A 23,976-nucleotide genomic window follows, 5' to 3' on the forward strand; every position below is an offset into this window, starting at 1 on the left:
ATTTGACAATTGTTTAGAATTGGGTTCGATATCAGCAGGCAAGTCATTAATGGAAATAAATACATGGAGGCAGTGATAAGTTTCTTACTTTATCATTTATATCAGAATGGTAAAAAAAAAAAATAGGCACAGTAAAGCAACTGTTGTGGTGTTGTCAAGGCTCTATTATTCCATTGTTACAAGAGTCTGGGGCATTCATCATTTCTCCACTAAGAAAGCCAGTGTTTACTCATTTTGGCAACGAAGTGAAAACCTATCATTACATGGGCAACACTGATGTAGAAGAGATACAGATTGTCATTTGCCCATTAACTTTTGACAGGTCCATGTTTTTACACTTAAATGAAACAAGAGCAACATTATAGTGCCACCCAATGTGGGTGGCGTACAGTATGTGAACCTGGCATAAAATGTGTGGGTTGAGATGTTGACCAGACTGTCCAAGCAGATGGAAAGGAACCAAAACCTGACAGGAACAAAAGCCAGCACACATCAGGGCCCTTACAATGCCAGCCAGCAAAACATCAAAGAAAGATAGATAGATACAGGCTTGTACCAACTGATCTCATTCAGTTGGCTGACAGAAATATGTATCATTGTCTTGTTGACCACCCAAAGTATGGCTTACAAGAAATAAAAAGCATTGTTTGACAGACAATGTGCATTTCCATAGCCCTACCCAATATTGAGAGAGCATGCCATGGCCGTGCCAATTGTTAATGCTACGGAGATATCACAAAATTAAATTGTATTAGTCACATGCTTCGTAAAACAGGTGTAGACTAACAGTGAAATGCTTACTTACGACCCTTCATAACATCGCAGAGGGAAAAATAACACGATGAATGAATACACAATGAATAAAGATGGCATTAGTTAGGTGATAACTTGGCTATGTTATCATCAACTAAGCCAAGTACAATATGTAATAAGAAGCCTTTCTCGGACTCCCTGAACTGTTTCCATAGGCTGTGTTTTTTAGACCAACTTTTTAACTCTATCATAAACAATATAGTGTAGTATCATGAACCCCCTATTAAAAAGTAGGTTGTTTGCCTATTTATGTTTATGCAATAAGAGTTAACCTAGAAACGATTCCCCAAAACAGGTCAAATACATAATGAGAAGCATCAATGCTGCTTCGACAGTTTTGGTATGCTACCCAAATGATACACAATGTGGTTAAATGACTGGCCATTAAGAGTCAGAAAATTCTAATATTTTGATGGTAATACACACAACCTTACAGCATTTTTTATTTTACATTACAAAACAAATGGAGAAAAGGACAGTGAACACTTTCCTCTGTTACTCAGACCTCCCGCAGGAGGGCGCTCCACCCACACTGGATGCACAGGAGGACTGTTGAAATAAGGCAAGCGTTGCATAGCTCGAGCACTGAACACCATTTCTGACCAGTCTGAGAACTTGAATGTTGCTTATGAAAACAAACATTCAGTAACTCTGCAAAAAACACATTAAATAAAAGGAATGTTGGGATGCATACATGGAAAATAACATTCACAACAGTCACATTGCTGATGGGATGATAAAATAAAGATAGGATGTGTGCAGTGAAAGGTGTTGTTTTACAGGGTCAGCCATAGTAATATGGTGCCTCTGGAGCACTCTAGGGTTAAGTGCCTCGCTCAAGGGCACAGACAAATTTTTCACCTTGTCGGCTCAGGTCTTCAAACCAGTGACCTTCCAGTTACTGGCCCAATGCTCAACCGCTTGGCTACCTGCTACCCTTGCGGTCAACTGTTGTGACCATGGCATGACTACCTACAGTACCGAACATACTGGCACAGTCCTATACAGATGTACAATAGAAGTTGTCTCCAACCACAGGATCAGATATTATTTAATTTCCTAATGACTAAGCTCATAATGAGGGTACTGCAATCTGACCCTAGACCATGCAACATGTACCTTGAGCCGAACAGAAACCGTTCCTACAGTGACTTGATCGGGGGAAGCCTTTTCTGTGGGTCAAACACACTTCCGGTCACACTTTGTTGATAAGCAAGGTCTAAGTTAAGGGTTAAGGTTAGGGCGGCAGGTAGCCTAGCAGTTAAGAGCGTTGGACCAGTCGCTGGTTTGAATCCCCAAGCAGACTAGGTGAAAAATCTGTTGATGTGCCCTTGAGTAAGGCTATTAACCCTATTTGCTCCTGTATGTAGATCTGGATAAGAGCCTCTGCTAAATTACTAAAATATAATGTAATTGGTTAGGGCTAGCAGATAGTTAGCTGAAATGTAACTTAGTCTGTAGAACATATACAGATTGACTATTCAAATAAAAATGTTCACACTTCCTAGTTCCACTGCTCCGTAAACACTTTGCTGACCTCACCCTCCACCGGTTTCCTCCATGGCGACATACTGGAGGGGGGGGGGGGGTTGTGAAATAGAAGTTTGAAATCTCTATGTGCTTTTTAGGGGGGAATGCCTAATCTTGTGATTAAGGGAAGTGACAGTGTTCCCACTGTGCTGAAGGTCAGTACAAGTACAGGTCAGGATAAAAACAGATTTTTAATTTGTTGGGGAGGACTATGGAAAAGGATAAAAAGCTGGAGCATTAGATCTGGTTAGATACAAATAGTTCAGTGTAAAAACAATACATTTATAGAGTTAGACGTGATACAGAAGAATAGCATGTAACCACTGCCTCAGCTGAACTGAAAGAGGCTTACATGATTCTTTATGACGCTATATGGCTTTTAAAGAGTGACAGCAATTATATACACAACAATATATTCTGAAATATATTATCCTGTTCTATTATCAGAATTTCAATTTTCTTCTCCGATTCAGTCAGCGCTAACTGTTTCCATATTTACCCCTTCAAATCTGTGCCACATTAAAGCTGTGAATCAATGAGCTCTCCAGTGAAGCCCTGAGATAGTCCTATGGTACTCTCAAAACAGTGTGTTAAGATAGCTCAACCACATCAATCATAACAGCCCGTTTAAGGAATGACCTGGGGGGTACCTGTTTGCAGTTTTCAAATGTTTCAAAAAGTTTGGAACATGTCAGAGAATAATACTTCAACATTAAAGTAGGTCTGTATTCAACCACCCAAGTCTCGACCAGCGAGCCTCTGCTCTGGGATTGCTTGTTCTTCTCTGATGCACTCTTACTCTGTGAGCGTTGCTCCAGCCTTTTAGAGCTGGGGACTAGCCTTTACTAACAAATCCAAGACTGAGGCCTTTTCAGAACAGAGCTGGACTCAAAACACCCATTGGTAACCTTGCAAAAAGGGCAGTTATGTATGTAGTTATTACATTTTAAAGATGAATTCAGCTCACCTTCCTCCAAAGTGAGGCTTCCCTCTCCTTTGAAAATAACTTGGAACAGCTGGTAAAAATAATAATACCATGTAAATTCTTGAAACATAAAATGTACATTATAAGCTATACATTTGTCTGCATATTTAGCAAAATCATGAACATGATGGTTGTAATGACACAGCGTGGGACATACATTACAGCACCAGAAAGGGAAGGCCATATTAGTAACAAGAGTTGCCTGGCTGGTCTTAAAGGAATCACCTTTGGTGGCAATTGACCTCTAATGTTGTCTACTCCAAGTCCATTCAATAAAAAAGTATCTCTTCGATATTCATGCAGAATATACCTCACAAATGTGTTCTGTATAAGCCAATGATGTATCCACGGTCACTGTTTTGGAGTGCAAATATCTGGGTTGTTTTCATTAGGGCACATGGTAACAAACATTTTTAAATGTGTTGCAGAAAACAACAATTTGTGTTATTTTTGGACAAGTCCAGGTCGTTTCAGTCCATTTCCCACTATTTGGTGCCTAATAAAACAGGGCCCTGCTTTGGTTCCATCGGCCATAGTGTTTCATTCACCAGTCAGATCCTGCGTCCTCTCACTGGCGTTTGGATAAACAGCCTAGTGGACTGTATACTTCCAAGTGAAGATGGAAAACAGAGCACACACACATATTGCTTTGTAGGCTACATGAACCATCCACACCAACTCTTTTATGTAGTCCTTCTGTGGCCACTGTCTATACCAGAAATGTCAAAACATACCTGTCAGTTGTTTGAGAAAAAAATATATATATAAATATTGGTTTTTCTTTTGGTGGGGAAACATACTCAATATAGTTTAAAATGACTAAAACCAAATGGAAACGGTGTAGAAATGATAATGGAAGCTAGACAGTCCGGGAGGATTGACCTCAAAGACCAAATGCAGCCCCCAGAGCAAAATGAGTTTGACAACCTTGACCCATACTGAGATGACTCCGTACAAACAAACAAACAAACAAAATCCTCAATCTCACAAGCATTTCATTTCGGTCTCTCATCCTCTCCTAATCAGCATTCGACAACGATCGACTTTGCACATCATTTCATAAAAGAAAAAGGGAGAAAAGAACCAAAGTTGGAGAGGAGAGGTCTCCATCTGGTTAGTCTGTTAATAAACATCTTGTGACCCTGTGACTAGGGATGTGATGGTCATGGAATTTTGGATAATGGTAATTGGGCAACCAAATTACCGCAGTCACCATAATAAATGTTTGTATAGCAAAAAATGTATAATTTTTTTGGTAGATTTACATTTTCTCCTCTCCTCCAGACTGCATGTGCTGCCATAGAAATATAATGAATAGAACAGGCATCCCAATTCAAGTAAATTATGGCATAATGGGTGGAGTGGCGGCTATTGACAGTGTACCCATAGTTTAAAAGCAGGAAGTAATTTGTGCTGCGATTTGATTCAATCAACTCACATTACAAAAAAATACATTGCATGAGCTACATTAGTTAACATAATGAGTGAACATTCTACATTACCATGGAAATTACATCACAATATCAGGCAGCCATTGCAAGTGTATCTACAAATTTACCAGTCAAATTACCAAGATTAGATTTTCCTAGACTGTTGTATTTCTGTGTGCTGATGCTGATGCATTGTGGTTATTCAGCCAAATGTTATTTTTTTTATTTTTTTTATTTTTTTTGTATGGTTATGGCTGTCTTCATCGGTTACACGGTTATACTGTAATTGTGGCAGTCCTACCATTTACCCTAAAAAATACAAATTTAGCCAGGAGAGCCAAGACAACAACCAACCAACCATCCTTCTCTGGATGCGTGTCCAGCAATACAGACACATCTCCCCCTTTCTCCTACCCCATACTAGTGGAGGCTGGAAGGAGGGAGAAATTTGAGAATGGCCTCCAATTGAAAGTGACATCAGCCTCCACTGCCCAATCCTCTCTCCCGCTTTCCTCCTCTCCTTAGGCTCCCTCTCTCTGGACTCTCTCAGACCAGCTCCTTGTCGGCCCTCCACAGCTGTTCTTTGACCTCTGTGGGCAGTGTCTTGAACAGGTCCTCCTCCACCACCAGGCCGCTCCTCTTCAACTGCCTGCACTCCCCCAGCTCCACGGGCAGGCACTCCAGACGGTTACCCCGCAGCTCCAGCTGGGTCAGGCCCGTCAGCTCGCCGAAGCGCGATGGTAGAGTATGCAGGCAGTTGTTGCCCAGGTTCAGGGTGCGCAGCTTCTTGCACTGGAACAGCTCCGGCGGGAGCGACTCGATCTGACAGTGACAAGGAGGGAGATCAGAGTGAGGATGAATGTTGAAATAGGAGAAATGTTTATTTTGTCTGTTTTTGACTTCATAAAATATAATTTAATTGTATTTGTGCATAGGTTATGCATACTATAGTGTATGGTTTAAACAGGCATACTGTTTCTTGCTTTAGGCTGTGAAAGGTGCTTAAAGTTGAACTCCTCCCAAGTGAACAGCTATGTTCAAGAACAGACTTGGCAAAAGAGGGAAGAAAGGAGAGTTCAGTACATACTGTTCCGACCGTAGCTACCCAATCGAAACACAGTCACACCAGCCCACAGGACTTTAAGCCAATCAGAAACAAACCTAAGCACTCTGCCCTAAAGAAGGGAGCCAATCGAGCCATAGAGGTACAGACAGATATACAGTCAGTCTTAGAGTACCATACATATTTGTATAATTACTTATGCTCACACCAACACCTGTTATTAATAGTTCAGTCATCTGTTGAGGCAACAGCACAATGAGTGCATTTTACATAGATGCTGTTAATTTAAGCCAAAATATGATCAGAGTAAGCTGATTCACCAAGCTTAAAATAGCCTTATCAAATTACAAATGCTTTTCTTAGCTTCAAAACAGTGAAGATGTAAGGCAGCTGGAGCTATCCAGGCATTGTTCTTCAAGAGAAAAACAAAAACCTAGAACACTTTAGAACATTGGAGTACAGTGGTGAGCGTCGGGTCCTCGTTAGGGGCCCACCTGGGAATAACGTTTTACAAATTTCACAACTCATTTGGGTCGATAATGTACTAATGGCAAAGAGAAGACTCTGGAGAAGGGCGTAAAAACACAGAACACACCAGAGGGGTTCCTTGTAAACGGTGCTATTTTGAGCAGCATACCACCCTGTTTGTGGCCTATTCTCAGTATGGAACTACGTATATGGGTGAGTGAGTGCAGTAAAACAAAAAAACATAATAGTATCGTTTACTCAAACCATCTGATTCCTCACACAGCAGATGACCACCAGTACGCAATAGGGAAAATGTTGTATAACCTCCCAGAATTCCTTGTAAGTCTTTATTTTTCACACTAAACTTGATTCTTAAAAAATGTATTGGATGAACGGTGTGTTAAGTTAATGAACTGGCTCAGCATTAGACAATGTCCACCAAAATCAAGCAAATTCGTTGTAAGGAGACTGAAGTCAGCCTGTCAGGAATGTACAGGAAGTCACAATGGTCAGAGTGTCGTTGATGCAAAATGCACAAATCGGCCAATGCAAAAACACAAAATGGCCATTGCTATAGCGGAGTCACTTCACATGTACATGATTAAAATATACGAAATCCTATAATGCATTTACATATGATATTACACAAACTATATTTTACATGATACATTCCACTAAAGTGTTACACTTTCATTTACAAGCTTTACACTTACAAGAGTTAGCCTACACTTACATTATTCTCAAAACTCTAGAAGTCAGCACTCAGACAAGAATTCACATAAGTCAAAGTTCATGTTAATGATCTCAGACTCAGTCGGGAGTTTTGTGAATTGTTTGTAAGATTGCATCTCCCAGAGGTATTCTGTACAGGACACACTAAACCTTTTCCAGCCATCTGCTTAGTGAAGATTAATTGCATCTAACAGGGTGGGGAATAGTACATATAAAACCAAAAAAATACAGAATGAAAACAGTTTGCCATGAAAATCACCCCAGGGACAGGACCGCTTGATCTGCAGCCAGAAGTGTGACAAACTCATTAGCATAATAGAACTGCTCGTCTGTACTTTTAAAACTCTGGCACATTGTCTCAGTTAACCAACAGTGTGTAGTAGGTCCAGCAGTTTCCCCTATTTTAACTAATTTGAAACATTATTAGCAGGATAGGCGGTTACTTTTCCAAATATTGAACTATTCAAGTGACCAGTTTATCTCAATGGCACCGACTATGTAGACATTCCAGTCTACTACACAACTCTACAATAGGTACACAAGGTCATTAGGTCTCTATGTCTGATAAGTAGTATGGAGCTGCGGCTTGGAGTATTGTTTATTCATCCTATGTAATATATTCCCTGTGAATCTGATGTTTTTCCGGCCTTTATGGAAAATTTGCCATTAAAAGTCACTTAGTCAATATTTACCATATATTACTCTGAAAGTACCATGTTTTGCCCAATAGATGCTGCTGTTCCTGCTACATCATTTTATCAATTTTGTTGGGCTCTTGAGTTTTTAAATGCATTGACTACAAAAAAAAAAATTGCAACCTTGGGTAGAAAACCAATAGCTTTTGCTCATGATGAAAATACATTGTGTGATCACTCCCAAGTCAAGACAGTCCTCCATGAAAGCAATTCAGTTTGTCCTTCTAGCAACCTAATGCTTCAAGCCAACTCTCCTTGAACAGTTTAACAAATGGCAGCTTTATGAGATGGCTATCCCGACGGTGCAAATTCCATATGAAGACTTTTCCTACAAGCCCAAAACTGTGATGGAGGAATGGGCTAGTGACTAAAACTGTTGCGACAAACCTAATAAAATAATATAATTATGAACCACTGCAAGGCAGTCTGGAAGGCAGTGCAAGGCAGTCTGGAAGGCAGTGCAAGGCAGTCTGGAAGGCACTGCAAGGCAGTCTGGAAGGCACTGCAAGGCAGTCTGGAAGGCACTGCAAGGCAGTCTGGAAGGCACTGCAAGGCAGTCTGGAAAGCACTGCAAGGCAGTGATTAGTGACATTTACCATTAAATACAACACCATTACAAAAAACTGTGGCCATGTCCTCATGCTCCTAGACCGTAGTGCTGCTATTGACACCAATCGACCATGACATTCTTTTGGAGAGATTGGAAACCCAAATTGGTCTACAAGGACAAGTTCTGGGCTGGTTTAGATCTTATCTGTCGGAAAGAAATCAGTGTCTCTGTGGATGGTTTATCCTCTGACAAATCAACTAAGTTTCGGTCTTCCTCAAGCTTCCGTTTTAGGAACACTATTGTTTTCACTATACATTTTACCTCTTGGTGATGTCATTCGAAACAATGTTAACTTTCACTGCTATGCGGATGATACACAGCTGAACATTTCAATGAAACATGGTGAAGCCCCAAAATGGCCCTCCCTGAAAGCCTGTGTTACAGACATAAGGTTGATGGCGGCAAATTGATAAGTTGATAAGTTAATGGCGGCAAATGTTTTACTTTTAAAAACTCAGACAAAACAGAGATGCTCGTTCTAGGTCCCAAGAAGAAGAGATCTTCTGTTGGATCTGACAATTAATCTTGATGGTTGTACAGTCGTCTCAAATAAAACTGAAGGACCTCCGCGTTACTCTGGACCCTGATCTCTCTTTTGACAAACATATCAAGACTGTTTCAAGGACAGCTTTTTTCCATCTATGTGACATTGCAAAAATCAGAAACTTTCTGTCCAAAAATGATGCAGAAAAGTTCATCCATGCTTTTGTTACTTCTAGACAACTGCAATGCTCTACTTTGCACCTACCCGGATAAAGCACTAAATAAACTTTAGTTAGTGCTAAACACGGCTGCTAGAATCTTAACTAGAACCAAAAACTGATCATTTTACTCCAGTGCTAACCTCTATACTGGCTTCCTGTAAAGGCTAGGGCTGATTTAAAGGTTTACTGCTAACCTACAAAGCATTAAATGGGCTTGCTCCTACCTATCCTCTCGGATTTGGTCCAGCCATACATACCTACACATATGCTACGTTCACAAGACGCAGGCCTCCTTATTGTCCCTAGAATTTCTAAGCAAACAGCTGGAGGCAGGGCTTTCTCCTAAAGAGCTCAATTTTTATGGAATGGTCTGCCTATCCATGCGAGAGACGCAGTCTCAGTCTCAACCTTTAAGTCTTTACTGAAGACTCATCTCTTCAGTAGGTCCTATGATTGAGTGTAGTCTGGCCCAGGGGTGTGAAGGTGAACGGAAAGGCACTGGAGCAACGAACCTCCCTTGCGGTCTCTGCCTGGCCAGTTCTCTTCTCTTCACTGGGATTCTCTGCCTCGGACCCTATTACGGGGGCTGAGTCACTGGCTTACTGGTGCTCTTCCATGCCGTCCCTAGGAGGGGTGAGTCACTTGAGTGGGTTGAGTCACTGACGTGATCTTCCTGTCCGGGTTTGGCGCCCTACTCAGGTTCATGCCGTGGGAACGATCTTTGTGAGCTATACTCAGCCTGGTTTCAGGGTAATAAGTTGGTGGTTGAAGATATCCTTCTAGTGGTGTGGGGGCTGTGCTTTGGAAAAGTGGGTGGGGTTATATCCTGCCTGATAGGCCCGGTCCGGAGGTATCAGCAGATGGGGCCACAGTGTCTCCCGACCCCTCCTATCTCAGCCTCCAGTATTGATGCTGCAATAGTTTGTGTTGGGGGGGGTAGGGTCAGTCTTATGTCTGGAGTATTTCTCCCGTCCTATCCGGTGTCCTGTGTGAATTTAAGAATGCTCCCTCTAATTCTCCCTCTCTCCCCCAGAGGTCCTGAACCTTGGGATCATGCCTCAGGACTACCTGGCCTGATGACTCATTGCTGTCCCCAGTCCAGCTGGGTCGTGCTGTTGCTCCAGTTTCAACTGTTCTGCCTGCGGCTATGGAGCCCTGACCTGTTCACCGGACATGCCATTTTTGACTCAACCCCTCGACCCCTGAATGCTCGGCTATGACAAGCCAACTGACATTTACTCCTGAGGTGCTGACCTGTTGCACCCTCTACAACCACTGATGATGATAATAATTTGACCCTGCTGGTCATTATGAACGTTTGAACATCTTGGCCATGTACTGTCATAATCTCATCCTGGCACAGCCAGAAGAGGACTGGCCACCCCTCAGAGCCTGGTTCCTCTCTAGGATTCTTCCTAGGTTCCAGCCTTTCTAGGGAGTTTTTCCTAGCCACCGTGCTTGTAGATTTGCATTGCTTCTTATTTGGGGTTTTAGGCTGGGTTTCTGTATAGCACTGTGACATCGGCTGATGTAAAAAGGGCTTTATAAATACATTTGATTGATTGAATGAACACACATAGTAGCGTACTACATACTTAAACTGCATATACTAATTTCAGGGTTTGATCTAGTGGAAATCACTCGTCTTTTCCGACTCAAGTGTTTTACAACAGCTGATAAATTGATGCACTGTACCAAAATGAACAAATGGCAGGAGTCAACGCAATAGTGCATTAGATGACACATTCGGAGTACTATATTAGAAATTGGACATACTATTTTTAAAAATGGCATAATATTTAGTGGCTAGTATGGGTATTTGGACACTGCCACTGTGTGTTTGGGTCGTTTACCATTAAAGACCATTAGAGACCATAACATTGAAGTCATTAGAACTGCTGGATTTACCAGGAATGGTCTAACTAATACAGACCTTTTTTTTTAAGGGGATAAACCACACACAGAGGAGCTGTTTCCTGGACACATATTAAGGATAAGAGAAGGACAAACTGAATTGCTTTGATGGATGACTGACTGGCTTGAATTATGACCACATAAGCAAAAGCTATTGGGGTCCATGGGTGGCTTTTCACCATGTTATTTTTATTGGTCTCACTCATTGTTAGAAATAATTATGGTCCAAATCAGATGTTAGGTCCTATATTTATTGACGATTATATGAATCCAATAAATTAAATTAGACAATTTGGGTGCAATCAATTAGCTTAATTTCACATAGATCAAATTATATTTCAACACAATGTTTCAGGAATGCTGATCTTATCTGTTTAACTACAGACAATTTCAGCTCAATCTCAGATGGTGGGTTTCAAAATCCTCTTTCTTGTGCTTTGAGGTGGAACAACCCTAGGGCCATTAACCCCAACAGAACTGTCTTCATAATGCTAACCCCTACCTTCCTGTTACCCAGTGTGACCTTTGACCCCATTCACATGTGAAAGAAGAAGGAAGAAAGAAGGGTGTTTCAAGAAAAATGTCTAAAATGTTCCTGTGACACACAGATAAAGGCCTTAACAAGTGTTTGGTGACCATTTGACCTGACCATGAAATAGCTAGATAGAGGAAAGATAAAGTGTGTTAGTTCTAGGTGTATAGCACAGGAGGCAGGTGGCACCTTCATTTGGGAGAAAGTGCTAGTGGTAATGGCTGAAGCGCAATACGTGAAATGGTATCAATTACATCAAACGTGGTTCCAATGTGTTTAATGCCATTCGCTCCATTTCAGCCATTATTACGAGCCGTTCTCTCCTCCGCAGCAGCCACTGGTGTGTAGCTAACATTTTCTCAGGTACACTCAAATACTAGATCTCTACTCACCCTGTTGGCCGTCACAGCAAAGTACTGCAGGTTCTGGAGGAAGCCCACATCGGCATGTATACTGGTCAGGTTGTTGTGACTCAGATCCAGGAAGCGCAGTTTGCGGCAGTAGAAGAGCTGGCCCGGGATCTTCTCAATCTTGTTGCGGTTTAGGTAGAGCCTCTCCATGTTTGTCAAGGTGCCGATCTGGATGGGGATGTAGGCGATCTGGTTGTACCACAGCTTCAGGCTTACTAGCCGGTGCAGGTGCTGGAAGCTGATGATCTCCTCGATGGTCTTGAGATTGTTGTCCTTCAGGTCGATCTCCTGCAGGTTGTGCAGGCTGAAGATTGAGTGCGGGATTCGTTCCAGGTCACAGCGCAACAGCTCCAGCTCTGTAAGGTTCATCATCTTCTTCAGGCTGTTGAGCACCATTAGCTTGGTGCCCTCGTTGTTAATGGACAGCTTTTGGAGGTGGACCCCGACGTCCGTCACCACCTGAGGCAGCTTGGTCAGGTTGCTCTTCAGACGGAGCACTTTGAGCCTCTTGAGCTCCCGTAGCCCGTCGATTACGATGAAGCGGTTGTTCTCTGCGCTCAGGTTCCCTGTGAGGTGCAGCTCACTCAGGTTCTTCAGGCTGTAGATCCACAGAGGGATCTCCTTGATGTCTGTGAACTTGATGTGGAGGGACTTCAGGTTCTCCCTCAGGAAGGCCAAAGCTGGGGCCTCGATTTTGGCTGGTGTGTGGTAGAGCCACATCTCTCTCAGGCTGACCAGCTGGGCAATGATGGGGGGGATAGTGACATCAGGGATGAGCTCCAGCTTGAGCACCTCCAGTTCTAGGAGGTCAAACACTGTGTCAGGGATTCCGCTAAGCATGAACAGGTGCAGCTCCAGTTTCTCCTGGGAGTTCTTGGTGATGCGTTGCCTCAGCTTGTCCAGCGTCCACTCGTTGTTGAGGTTCAGCTGACGCAGTTTGTTCTCACTCACCTCCGATAGGAAAACGGCAAACCGTTTGGAGTAGAGCGGGTCATACTGGTCAATCATGTGCAGCATGAAGGCAAAGTCATTCTTCACATCGGGTATGTCGCTGTAATGGCTCTCCTCACGGATCGACTCAAAAGAGTAGCGCTTGAGGGAACGGCTGAGCATCCAGCAGAGGGTGTACATGCAGATGAGACCGTAAATCCCCACCAGGCTGATATAGAAACAGGCCAGGATCTTGAAGAGGGTGGCCAGAGGGTGAGCACAGTGGTACATCCTATAGCCTGTCAGCTTCTCAATGTCCACCTTGCAGATCACACTGAACTTGATGTAATGCACATAGTAGGCCGTGTAGCAGATGATCAGGATGAACTTGACGACTTTGATGATGGTCTGGCGGATGTACAGCCGGTAAACGATGTCCCCTTCTTCAACGTGCATCCGGAACTTCTTCACCTTCTCAAACAGAGCTTTGGCCTGCTCGCCTTCCTTCTTGTCCAGGACACCGGTGTCGGAGCGGTCCACTATGCCCTGTTCGATGCGGGACCTAGTCCTTTGGAGCATAGGAATGCTGGCCTCCACGTCCTCGCTGACACAAGATGCCTTCTTGTCCACCAAACCGTTCATCTTCCCCAGGGGCTTGGGGTCGCTTTCCTCCACTACCGTCTCGGACAGAGCCCTGGTGGTCCAGGGCGAGTCAAAACACTTGAGCAGGATGGACACAAAGTGCTCTAATTTGGAGCTAGTCCGGGGGAACTTGAACCAGAAATTACTGCAGGCCAGGAAGATGAGGGTGTGCAGTAGCACCAGGTAGGGGAAGTACTTGGCGAACCAGTGCAGCTTGTTCTCGTAGCAGACCGCGTCAATGTAGTTGTACTGGTGCCGATCGAGTTCATACTTGATGCCTTTGGGCTCAGAGGCAAATGGGTCTGGGAAGCTCACATTGAGGTACTCACAGGACTTGTTGACCACCCACTTGCAGGGCAGGCAAATCATCTTGTCCTGGGTGACCTGCAGCGTGCCCCCGAACACGGCGATCATGAGCATGACGATGGAGATGTAGTCTGTGAAGACGTCCCACCATGGCTTCAGGATGCGGTACGCCGGCTGGGTGTCAACAAAGTACCGGAGCTCTGTGATGGGGATCATGATGGTTTACCTATGGAGAGGGAAAGAAAGAGAGAGACTAAATGTAATACAAGACATTCACATTGCCACAAGTATATTTCAAAGTTCAACAGAGCAAAATATTCAGGTTTTCTCCAACATGCTTTATCTTGAACTACAAACATAGCTCATCGAACCACAGACACTGCTCATCAGATACTCGTGGGGAGACACGTCATGTCAGCGTGCGTTCAATGAACTTATAAGCTTTCTTCAACCACTGATTTTTCAGCACAAGTGCAGACAGCTAAACAAACCCGACTGCCTGTGTGTGGTTACTTTATTCCAGTTCCAGTGAACTAAACCACAGACCTATGTATATTAAATGTGACTTCCTTTGCAATGTTGTGAGTCAGCTAATCTCAGCACCCAGAACCAAATCAGTTACCTGTGCCTCAAACACAGACCATTCTTTACATTAAACTATATCTAATACAACAACTCCACAATTGCTTCAATTATTATATATTCTCATCTGTAACCCAACATCTTATTTATATCAGAATGCAAAACCCTAGGAAGCTTATTATGGGAAATATGATCAGAACTCTGTACCCATTCCCAGATGACTAGGGGCATTATGTCTGTGGGTTGCCAGGTTGGTGCAGGGAAAGCAATTATTATGTTTCCCAGCTATGGAGAGTCTGCTACTCGTCAGGGACAACCCAGACATTCTGTGAGCAGACAGAACACCATGTGGCTCAGAGAATGCAGAGCAAGCTGGATACAGAGGGGCACAGAACCTGACACAGCACGCATCAACACACTAAAGTTAGTAACATCTCTGAATCAATGTTCTGTGAAGACACCTCACAATGTGAAATCAAAGTAATAAAAAAGGACAACCCATCATGTAGGAGGACTTGACATTGTAAGGAATGAGAGCTTTCCTGGACTTTGACATTTAAAAGTCCATTATGAAAACAGTGACTCACTGCAAGAGTGAACATGTTTCTTCTTGTTTACGTTCTGAAGAAACATTACTCAATGAGCGAGGTTTAATTATGGTATTCAATGGGGCAACAGCAAAATGTTACAAATAATAATAAAACCAAAGAGGAATCTATGATCATGGCTGCAAAGTTGTTTTGCCAGAAAAGGCATGGTGTTTAACCTGTTGTGTCTAGCTCAGCATTAGTCTATCACCACCAGTGATCTCTGAGAAACAGGAAAACAACCCATTTATTAGGACATTGTTGGGGCCAGGAGTTTTTTCTGATCAAGTGATTTGACCAGGAAAAACGATTGGCTGTAGTTATAGCCTATTACTAAGGACTTGCATTTGTTTCTGGTCAGGAAACCTTTCAGGCCTGAGAATTTACTACTACTTGCCAATTCCACGGTAACAGATTTACATTGATTTAAAAAGTTTAACAAATTCTGTGACTGTGGAATTGCCCTACTACTACAGTGTATGGGGAAAACCACCCATTTAATAGGACATTCCTTGGGAGATGAACCAGTCAAGTACACAAAGTCCTCTGCATTTGTACCGTTTCAGTGTTTCCCCTAGTATTTTTTTAAGCAGCGTTAGGGGCGTGGCCAATGACACAGTTTTAGGGGCCCGCCTCTCGGCCGCAGATGACATTTTGGTGTTTTAAAGCAAATTTCCTGCAATTACACACATTTTGCCAAGGCTTATGCCCAGTGTTCAATGCTCCCTCTAAGCTGTGCGTGCATCTCCCCTGGGACTGCCGCACAGAAGAAATATCAGCCCGTGCAGAAAAGCACAAGATTGAACTTCACTCAACTTTAGAGTTTTCCCCGTTAGTTTAACCATCAACGTTTCTTTACTGAGGGAATTGTGATCGAATCAACGCAATATTTAACCCCTTCCAAGGCAACATACCAAAACAAAAAAGAACTATGCAAGAGATTTTGTGGTAGGCAGAACACGTCGGGGTAGGATTCTATTGCATTGACAGGCACGACTCAGGCCTGTACTCTAAACAGACCGGTGCACCATAACCAAATCAGAGCTGCATTAGGCCTACAGTGCATTCGGAAAGTGTTCAGACCCCTTGACTTTTTCCATATTTTGATACGTTAGTCTTATTCTAAAATGTATTAAATAGTCCCCCCCCCACCCCCCCAAAAAAAATCTGTACACAATACCCAATAATGACAAAGGAAAAACAAGTTGAGAAATGTTTGCAAATGTAAAAAACTGAAATATTACATTCACGTAAGTATTCAGACCCTTTACTCAGTACTTTGTTGAAGAACCTTTGGCAGCGATTACAGCTTCAAGTTTTCTAGGGTATGACACTACAAGCTTGGCACACCTGTATTTGGGGAGTTTCCCCCATTCTTCTCTGCAGATCCCTCAAGCTCTGTCAGGTTGGATGGGGAGCGTCACTGCACAGCAATTTTCAGGTCTCTCTAGAGATGTTCGAACGGGTTCAAGTCCAGGCTCTGGCTGGGCTACTCAAGGACATTGAGACGTGTCCCAAAGCCACTCCTGCATTGTCTTGGCTGTGTGCTTAGGGTCATTGTCCTGTTGGAAGGTGAACTGTCGCCCCAGTCTGAGGTCCTCAGCGCCCTGGGGCAGGTTTTCAAGGATCTCTGTACTTCGTTTCATTTATCTTTCCCTCGATCCTGAGTCTCCCAGTCCCTATCACTGAAAAACATCCCCACAGCATGATGCTGTCAACACTATGCTTCACTGTAAGGATTGTGTCAGGTTGTTTCTCATGGTCTGAGTGCGCTTTAGGTGCTTTTTGGTAAACTCCATGCGGGTTGTCATGTGCCTTTTACTGAGAAGTGGCTTACGTCTGGCCACTCTGCCATAAAAAGGCCTGATTGGTGGTGTGCTCCAGAGATTGGAGAACCAGAAGGACAACCATCTCCACAGAGGAAGTCTGGAGCTCTGTCAGAGAGACCATCGGATTCTTGGTCACCTCCCTGAACAAGGCCCTTCTCCCCCGATTGCTTAGTTTGGCCGGGCGGCCAGCTCTAGGAAGAGTCTTGGTGGTTCCAAACTTCTTCAATTGAAGAATAATGGAGGCCACTGTGTTCTTGGGGACCTTCAATGCTGCAGAAATGTTTTGGTACCCTTCCAAAGATCTGTGCCTTGACACAATCCTGTCTCGGAGCTCTACTGACAATTCCTTCATCCTCATAGGTTGGTTTTTGCTCTGACATGCGCTGTCAACTGTGGGACCTTATATAGACAGGTGTGTGCCTTTCCAAATCATGTCCAAGCAATTGAATTTACCACAGGTGGACTCCAAACAAGTTGTAGAAACATCAAGGATGATCAATGGAAACAGGATGAACCTGAGCTCAATTTCAAGTCTCATAGCAAAGGGTCTGAATACTTATGAAAAGGTATTATTTTTTATTACATTTGCAAAAAAAATCTAAAAATACTGTTTTCACTTTGTCATTATGGGGTATTGTGTGTAGATTGAAAAAATAAAACAATTGAATCAATTTTAGAATAAGGTTGTAACGTAAATTTTTTGGGAAAAAGTCAAGGGGTCTGAATACTTTCTGAATGCACTGTATATGCAAATTGACCATTGCCATATGGACGTGCCATTCACTTTGAACTAGACTGCTTTTACAGCATGACTGGTCGTGAGTCAATGTGCTTGTTTTGAGATCAAAGTGAGCGCTACATGTAGCGACGTGTGCACATGTGTAATTCTGTTCATATCCTTTGAAAGTTAGTGAGTTATTAGCCCAACTTTAGATTATTTGTAGTCAGCAACGGGGGAGTAATTGCTTCCTACAAGAGCACAAAACATGTATATTTCTAGACATCTTTGAAAAGCAAGTCAGGTAAAATAGCTTTTTTTGTCTTAAAGGGGCAGTATTTTGAGCCAGGCTTGAATAAGCCAAGTAACCAGTTGGCAGAGGGTAGAATAATTGGTTTGATTCTCTGGAACAAGGGTATGGTAATAATGACGCATTTTATTTTGTAAAGTGGTTTCTTGCATCAAACAACAATTTCAGTCACTTCCTTGTCTGAATGGCAGGTGGATAAACAGGTTAATGTCAAGCCCTGCATGTTTTTTTAGTTAAGACTAATGGAGTGTAGGCCTACATCGAACACCACACATTGGCCGCTACTGTAGGCTGACCCATACAACACCTATTTCAATGTTAAAATGGGATGCATTTTCTCCATAGTTTTTCACATTTTTCTCCTCAATTTCGTGGTATCCAATTGGTAGTTACAGTCGTCCCATCGCTGCAATTCCCGTAAGGACTCAGGAGAGGCAAAGGTCGAGAGCCGTGCGTCCTCCAAAAACACAACCCAAACAAGCCGCACTGCTTCTTGATACAATGCCCGCTTAACCCGGAAGCCAGCCGCACCAATGTGTCGGAGGAAACACTGTGCACCTGCCCACCACAGGAGTTGGAGTCGCTAGTGCGTGATGGGACAAGAACATCGCTGCCGACCAAACCCTCCCCGAACGACGCTGGGCCAATCTCCCAGTCACGGCCAGCTGCAACAGAGCCTGAACTCGAACCAGGATCTCTAGAGGCACAGCACCGCAGTGCCTTAGACCACTGCGCCACTCAGGAGTTCTCCATCGTTTTTGATGGTAGGCCACACTGGCAGGCCTACATTATGATCAAATAGCCACGGCAGCTTACTTGACCACTTAAAACTAACTTAAAGCGGATACAGCCTCAGTGTTCACAGTAAACATGCGCCGGATGTTGCACAGAAATTTCACAATGTTCAAGTTTGCACTCAGCAGACCTGAAATTTGCTCAGTGACTGAAAAAATTTGAGGGAATAAATCTTAGCCTTGTTCTTATGCCATCTAATGGCGCTGGAGGAGATGGATGCTGTTTTACGAGCTCATAACCAATTGTGAAATTGTGTTTTTTCACGTTATTTGTAACTTGTTTTGTACATGTTTCTGGATATCAGAACAATGACTAGTCTCCTCATACTGGACAAAGATTTTTTCCTTTAACGAGTCGGACATGAAGTATTTACACACTTGACAAGGTCAAGTGAAGAGAAGGATATATTAGGGGACCTAAGTCAGGGTGCCTTGTAAGAATCCGACTGCGAGTGGGTAACCCGTCTCTACCTTCCGTACTATTAGCCAACGTGCAATCATTGGCTAATAAACTAGATGAGCGCCGATCAAGACTATCCTACCAAAGGGACATAAAAACGGTAATATCTTATGTTTCACAGAATCGTTGCTGAACGACGACATGGATAACATACAGCTGGCTAGGTTCTCTGTGCATCGGCAAGATAAAACAGCTAGATTTGTAATAATGACAATTACAACAATACTGAATGAAAAATGAACACTTATTTTAACTTAATATAATACATAAATAAAATCAATTTAGCCTCAAATAAATAATGAAACGTTCAATTTGGTTTAAATAATGCAAAAACAGAGTTGGAGAAGAAACTAAAAATGCTATATGTGCCATGTTAAAAAGCCAACATTTAAGTTCCTTGCTCAGAACATATGAAATCTGGTGGTTCAATATTCCCAGTTAAGAAGTTTTAGGTTGTAGTTATTACAGGAATTATGACACGTTGACCATTTCTCACAATACCATTTGTATTTCATATACCTTTGCCCATTGGATGTTCTAATAGGCACTTTAGTATTGCCAGCCTAATTTTAGGAGTTGATAGGCTTGAAGTCATAAACAGCGCTGCGATTCAAGCATTGCTAAGAGCTGCTGGCAAATGCAGTAAAGTTTGAAGGAATGCTTATGAGCCTGCTGCTGCCTACCACCGCTCAGTCAGACTGCTCTATCAAATAATAGACTTAATTATAATAAACACAGAAACACTGAGCCTTTGGTAATTAATATGGTCGAATCCGGAAACTATAATTTCGAAAACAAAACATTTATTCTTTCAGTGAAATACGTAACCATTCCGTATTTTAGCGAACGGGTGGCAACCCTAAGTCTAAATATTGCTGTTACATTGCACAACCTTCAATGTTGTCATAAAATTCTGGCAAATTAGTTCGCAATGAGCCAAGCGGCCCAAACTGTTGCATATACCCTGACTCTGCGTGCAATGAACTCAAGAGAAGTGACACAATTACCCTAGTTGATATTGCCTGCTAACATTAATTTATTTTAACTAAATATGCCGTGTTTTTTTTAAAAGATACTTCTGTGTATTGATTTTAAGAAGGGCATTGATGTTTAAGGTTAGGTACGTTCGTGCTTTTTCCGCAAGTGTGCTTTTGTTAAATCATCCCCCGTTTGGCGAAGAAGGCTGCGATTCGATGATAAATTAACAGGTAGCGACCACATTGATTATATGCAACGCAACGTAGCTAGCTAGCAACTTACCTTCGCTCCTTGCTGCACTCGCGTAACAGGTGGTCAGCCTGCCACACAGTTCTCGTGGAATGCAATGTAATCAGCCATAATCGGCATCCAAAAATGCAGATTACCGATTGTTATGAAACCTTGAAATCGGCCCTAATTAATAAAAAAAATATATATATATATATTTTTTGAAATCTACTATTTACCACCACAACCCGATGCTAGCACTAAGACCGCACTCAACAAGATGTACAGTACCAGTAAAAAGTTTGGACACACCGACTCATTAAAAAAAAAATATATATATATACAAAACAAAAGATAAACATGGACAGAGACTCGTGGGTGCAGGTGTCCCATCTAGCATAGTATGTCCTTACAGCAGGCTTCTTCTACACTCAGAGGAGACGGAGTTAGAGGTCTCTTCCAGCATATATATATATATATCAAAATACACTGCTCAAAAAAATAAAGGGAACACTAAAATAACACATCCTAGATCTGAATGAATAAAATATTCTTATTAAATACTTTTTTCTTTACATAGTTGAATGTGCTGACAAAAATCACAAAAATCATCAATGGAAATCAAATTTATCAATCCATGGAGGTCTGGATTTGGAGTCACACTCAAAATTAAAGTGGAAAACCACACTACAGGCTGATCCAACTTTGATGTAATGTCCTTAAAACAAGTCAAAATGAGGCTCAGTAGTGTGTGTGGCCTCCACGTGCCTGTATGACCTCCCTACAATGCCTGGGCATGCTCCTGATGAGGTGGTGGATGGTCTCCTGAGGGATCTCCTCCCAGACCTGGACTAAAGCATCCGCCAACTCCTGGACAGTCTGTGGTGCAATGTGGCGTTGGTGGATGGAGCGAGACATGATGTCCCAGATGCGCTCAATTGGATTCAGGTCTGGGGAACGGGCGGGCCAGTCCATAGCATCAATGCCTTCCTCTTGCAGGAACTGCTGACACACTCCAGCCACATGAGGTCTAGCATTGTCTTGCATTAGAAGGAACCCAGGGCCAACCGCACCAGCATATGGTCTCACAAGGGATCTGAGGATCTCATCTCGGTACCTAATGGCAGTCAGGCTACCTCTGGCGAGCACATGGAGGGCTGTGCGGCCCCCCAAAGAAATGCCACCCCACACCATGACTGACCCACCGCCAAACCAGTCATGCTGGAGGATGTTGCAGGCAGCAGAATGTTCTCCACGGCATCTCCAGACTGTCACGTGTTCAGTGTGAACCTGCTTTCATCTGTGAAGAGCACAGTGCGCCAGTGGCGAATTTGTCAATCTTGGTGTTCTCTGGCAAATGCCAAACGTCCTGCACGGTGTTGGGCTGTAAGCACAACCCCCACCTGTGGACGTCGGGCCCTCGTACCACCCTCATGGAGTCTGTTTCTGACCATTTGAGCAGACACATGCACATTTGTGGCCTGCTGGAGGTCATTTTGCAGGGCACTGGCAGTGCTCCTCCTGCTCCTCCTTGCACAAAGGCGGAGGTAGCGGTCCTGCTGCTGGGTTGTTGCCCTCCTACGGCCTCCTCCACGTCTCCTGATGTACTGGCCTGTCTCCTGGTAGCGCCTCCATGCTCTGGACACTACGCTGACAGACACAGCAAACCTTCTTGCCACAGCTCGCATTGATGTCCCATCCTGGATGAGCTGCACTACCTGCGCCACTTGAGTGGGTTGTAGACTCCGTCTCATGCTACCGCAAGAGTGAAAGCACCGCCAGCATTCAAAAGTGACCAAAACATCAGCCAGGAAGCATAGGAACTGAGAAGTGGTCTGTGGTCCCCACCTGCAGAACCACTCCTTTATTGGGGGTGTCTTGCTAATTGCCTATAATTTCCACCTGTTGTCTATTCCATTTGCACAACAGCATGTGAAATTTATTGTCAATCAGTGTTGCTTCCTAAGTGGACAGTTTGATTTCACAGAAGTGTGATTGACTTGGAATTACATTGTGTTGTTTAAGTGTTCCCTTTATTTTTTTGAGCAGTGTATATTTTATATTTGAGATTCTTCAAAGTAGCCACCCTTTGCACACTTCATGAGCTTCATGCTCAAGTGCTGAGCACTTGTTGGAATGCTGTGGTAGCCACGCTGGTTTAGCATGCCTTGAACACTAAATAATAATCAGACAGTGTCACCAGCAAAGCAACCCCACACCTCCTCCATGCTTCACGGTGGGAACCACACATGTGGAGATCATCCTTTTACCTACTCTGCGTCTCACAAAGACACAAAATCTCACATTTGGACTCAGAGCAAAGGACAGATTTCCACCGGTTTAATGTCTGTTGCTCGTGTTTCTTGGCCCAAGCAAGTCTTCTTAATATTGGTGTCCTTTAGTACTGGTTTCTTTGCAGCAATTCAACCATGAAGGACTGATTCACGCAGTCTCTTCTGAACAGTGGATGTTGGGATGTGTCTGATACTTGAACTCTGTGAAACATTTATTTGGACTGCAATTTCTGAGGCTGCAAGCTCTAATGAACTTATCCTCTGCAGCAGAGGTAACTCTAGGTCTTCCTTTCCTGTGGCAGTTCTCATGAGAGCCAGTTTCATCATAGCGATTGAAGGTTTTTGCGACTACACTTAAAAAGAAGCTTTCGAAAGTTCTTAATTTTCCGGATTGACTGACCTTCATGTCTTAAAGTAATGATGGACTGTTGCTTCTCTGTTAATTTGAGCTGTTCTTGCCATAATATGGACTTGGTCTTTTAGCAAATAGGGCTAGCTTCTGTATACCCCCCTACCTTGTCACAACACAACTGATTGGCTCAAATACATTAAGCAAAGAAATTCTACAAATGAACTTGGAACAAGGCACACCTGTTAATGGAAATCCATTCCAGGTGACTACCTCATGAAGCTGGCTGAGAGAATGCAAAGAGTGTGCAAAGCTGTCATCAAGGCAAAGGGTGGCTACTTTGAAGAATTCAAAATATATTTTATATTAGACATTGTTTAACACTTTTTTGGTTACTATGTGATTCCATGTGTTATTTCATAGTTGATGTCTTCACTATTATTCTACAATTTAGAAAATAGTAAAAATAAAATAAAAACCCTTGAATGAGTAGGTGTCCAAACTTTTGACTGGTACTGTATAACAACTGTATACACAACAAAATCTGTGGCTGCCACGATTTAGCAGCGGCATAAATGCATATAGGGGAAACACTGCTGTTTAACCCAGACACGATACTTCATGAAAATATCCCAAAACGGAATATACTGAAGCTTAGAGTGCCCACCCTCAGCAGAGGCCGTGATACTGCTGATTAGATAACCCTCGCAATAAGACATTTCCTGTTTCCTCTTTGTATGCTTGAGGTCAGATGTGGTGGAGTGGGTGGTGTAGATATTAGTTTATAACTTCTTCAGTTCTGTCTCTCCCACTCTCCATCTGCCCCTCCCCATGCAATGTGGTTGATGGACGCTAACAGAGGCTCATCCAGTCCAAATCAGTATGCCAGGCAGGAGCCTGAGCCATGTAGCCATCTTAAGTCTGCCTCTCTCTCTCTCTTTGGATCACTGCCCTCTCATGCAGCAACTGCCAGTTTGTCAGAAGTAAATCTAGTTAAAACACTGAGACCGAACAAAAACTAGTCTGTTTCACTCTACTCTTATTTTTTTTAAATCTCAGAATCAAGTTGCCTAGAAAGTGACA

General features: G+C 43.0%; 1 protein-coding gene and 1 long non-coding RNA gene across 3 annotated transcripts in view; one reads left to right on the forward strand and one right to left on the reverse strand.

The window, feature by feature from the left end:
* Positions 1–76: 76 nt before the first annotated feature.
* The window catches only part of lrrc8aa (leucine rich repeat containing 8 VRAC subunit Aa), a 31,942-nt gene continuing 8,042 nt past the window's right edge, over positions 77–23,976 (reverse strand). The window contains exons 2-3 of the mRNA XM_021601859.3: positions 11,869–13,990; positions 77–5,580 (exon numbers count right to left, since the gene is read on the reverse strand). Coding sequence (XP_021457534.1) covers positions 5,305–5,580; positions 11,869–13,980 — 2,388 coding nt within the window. The 5' untranslated portion in view covers positions 13,981–13,990 and the 3' untranslated portion in view covers positions 77–5,304. The remainder of the gene's footprint in view (positions 5,581–11,868; positions 13,991–23,976) is intronic.
* LOC149983173 (uncharacterized) lies at positions 5,306–11,235 on the forward strand. Of its 2 annotated transcripts, none has more exons than XR_016495882.1 (2): positions 5,306–5,607; positions 10,064–11,235. It is a non-coding gene; the product is annotated as an uncharacterized LOC149983173 (long non-coding RNA). The 2 variants fall into 2 exon arrangements; XR_016495881.1 differs by lacking the exon at positions 5,306–5,607 and adding an exon at positions 5,962–6,502.

The sequence above is a fragment of the Oncorhynchus mykiss genome, chromosome 5 (assembly GCF_057628025.1).
Source record: "Oncorhynchus mykiss isolate SJ-2025 chromosome 5, ASM5762802v1, whole genome shotgun sequence".
Classification (NCBI taxonomy): Eukaryota; Metazoa; Chordata; class Actinopteri; order Salmoniformes; family Salmonidae; genus Oncorhynchus; species Oncorhynchus mykiss.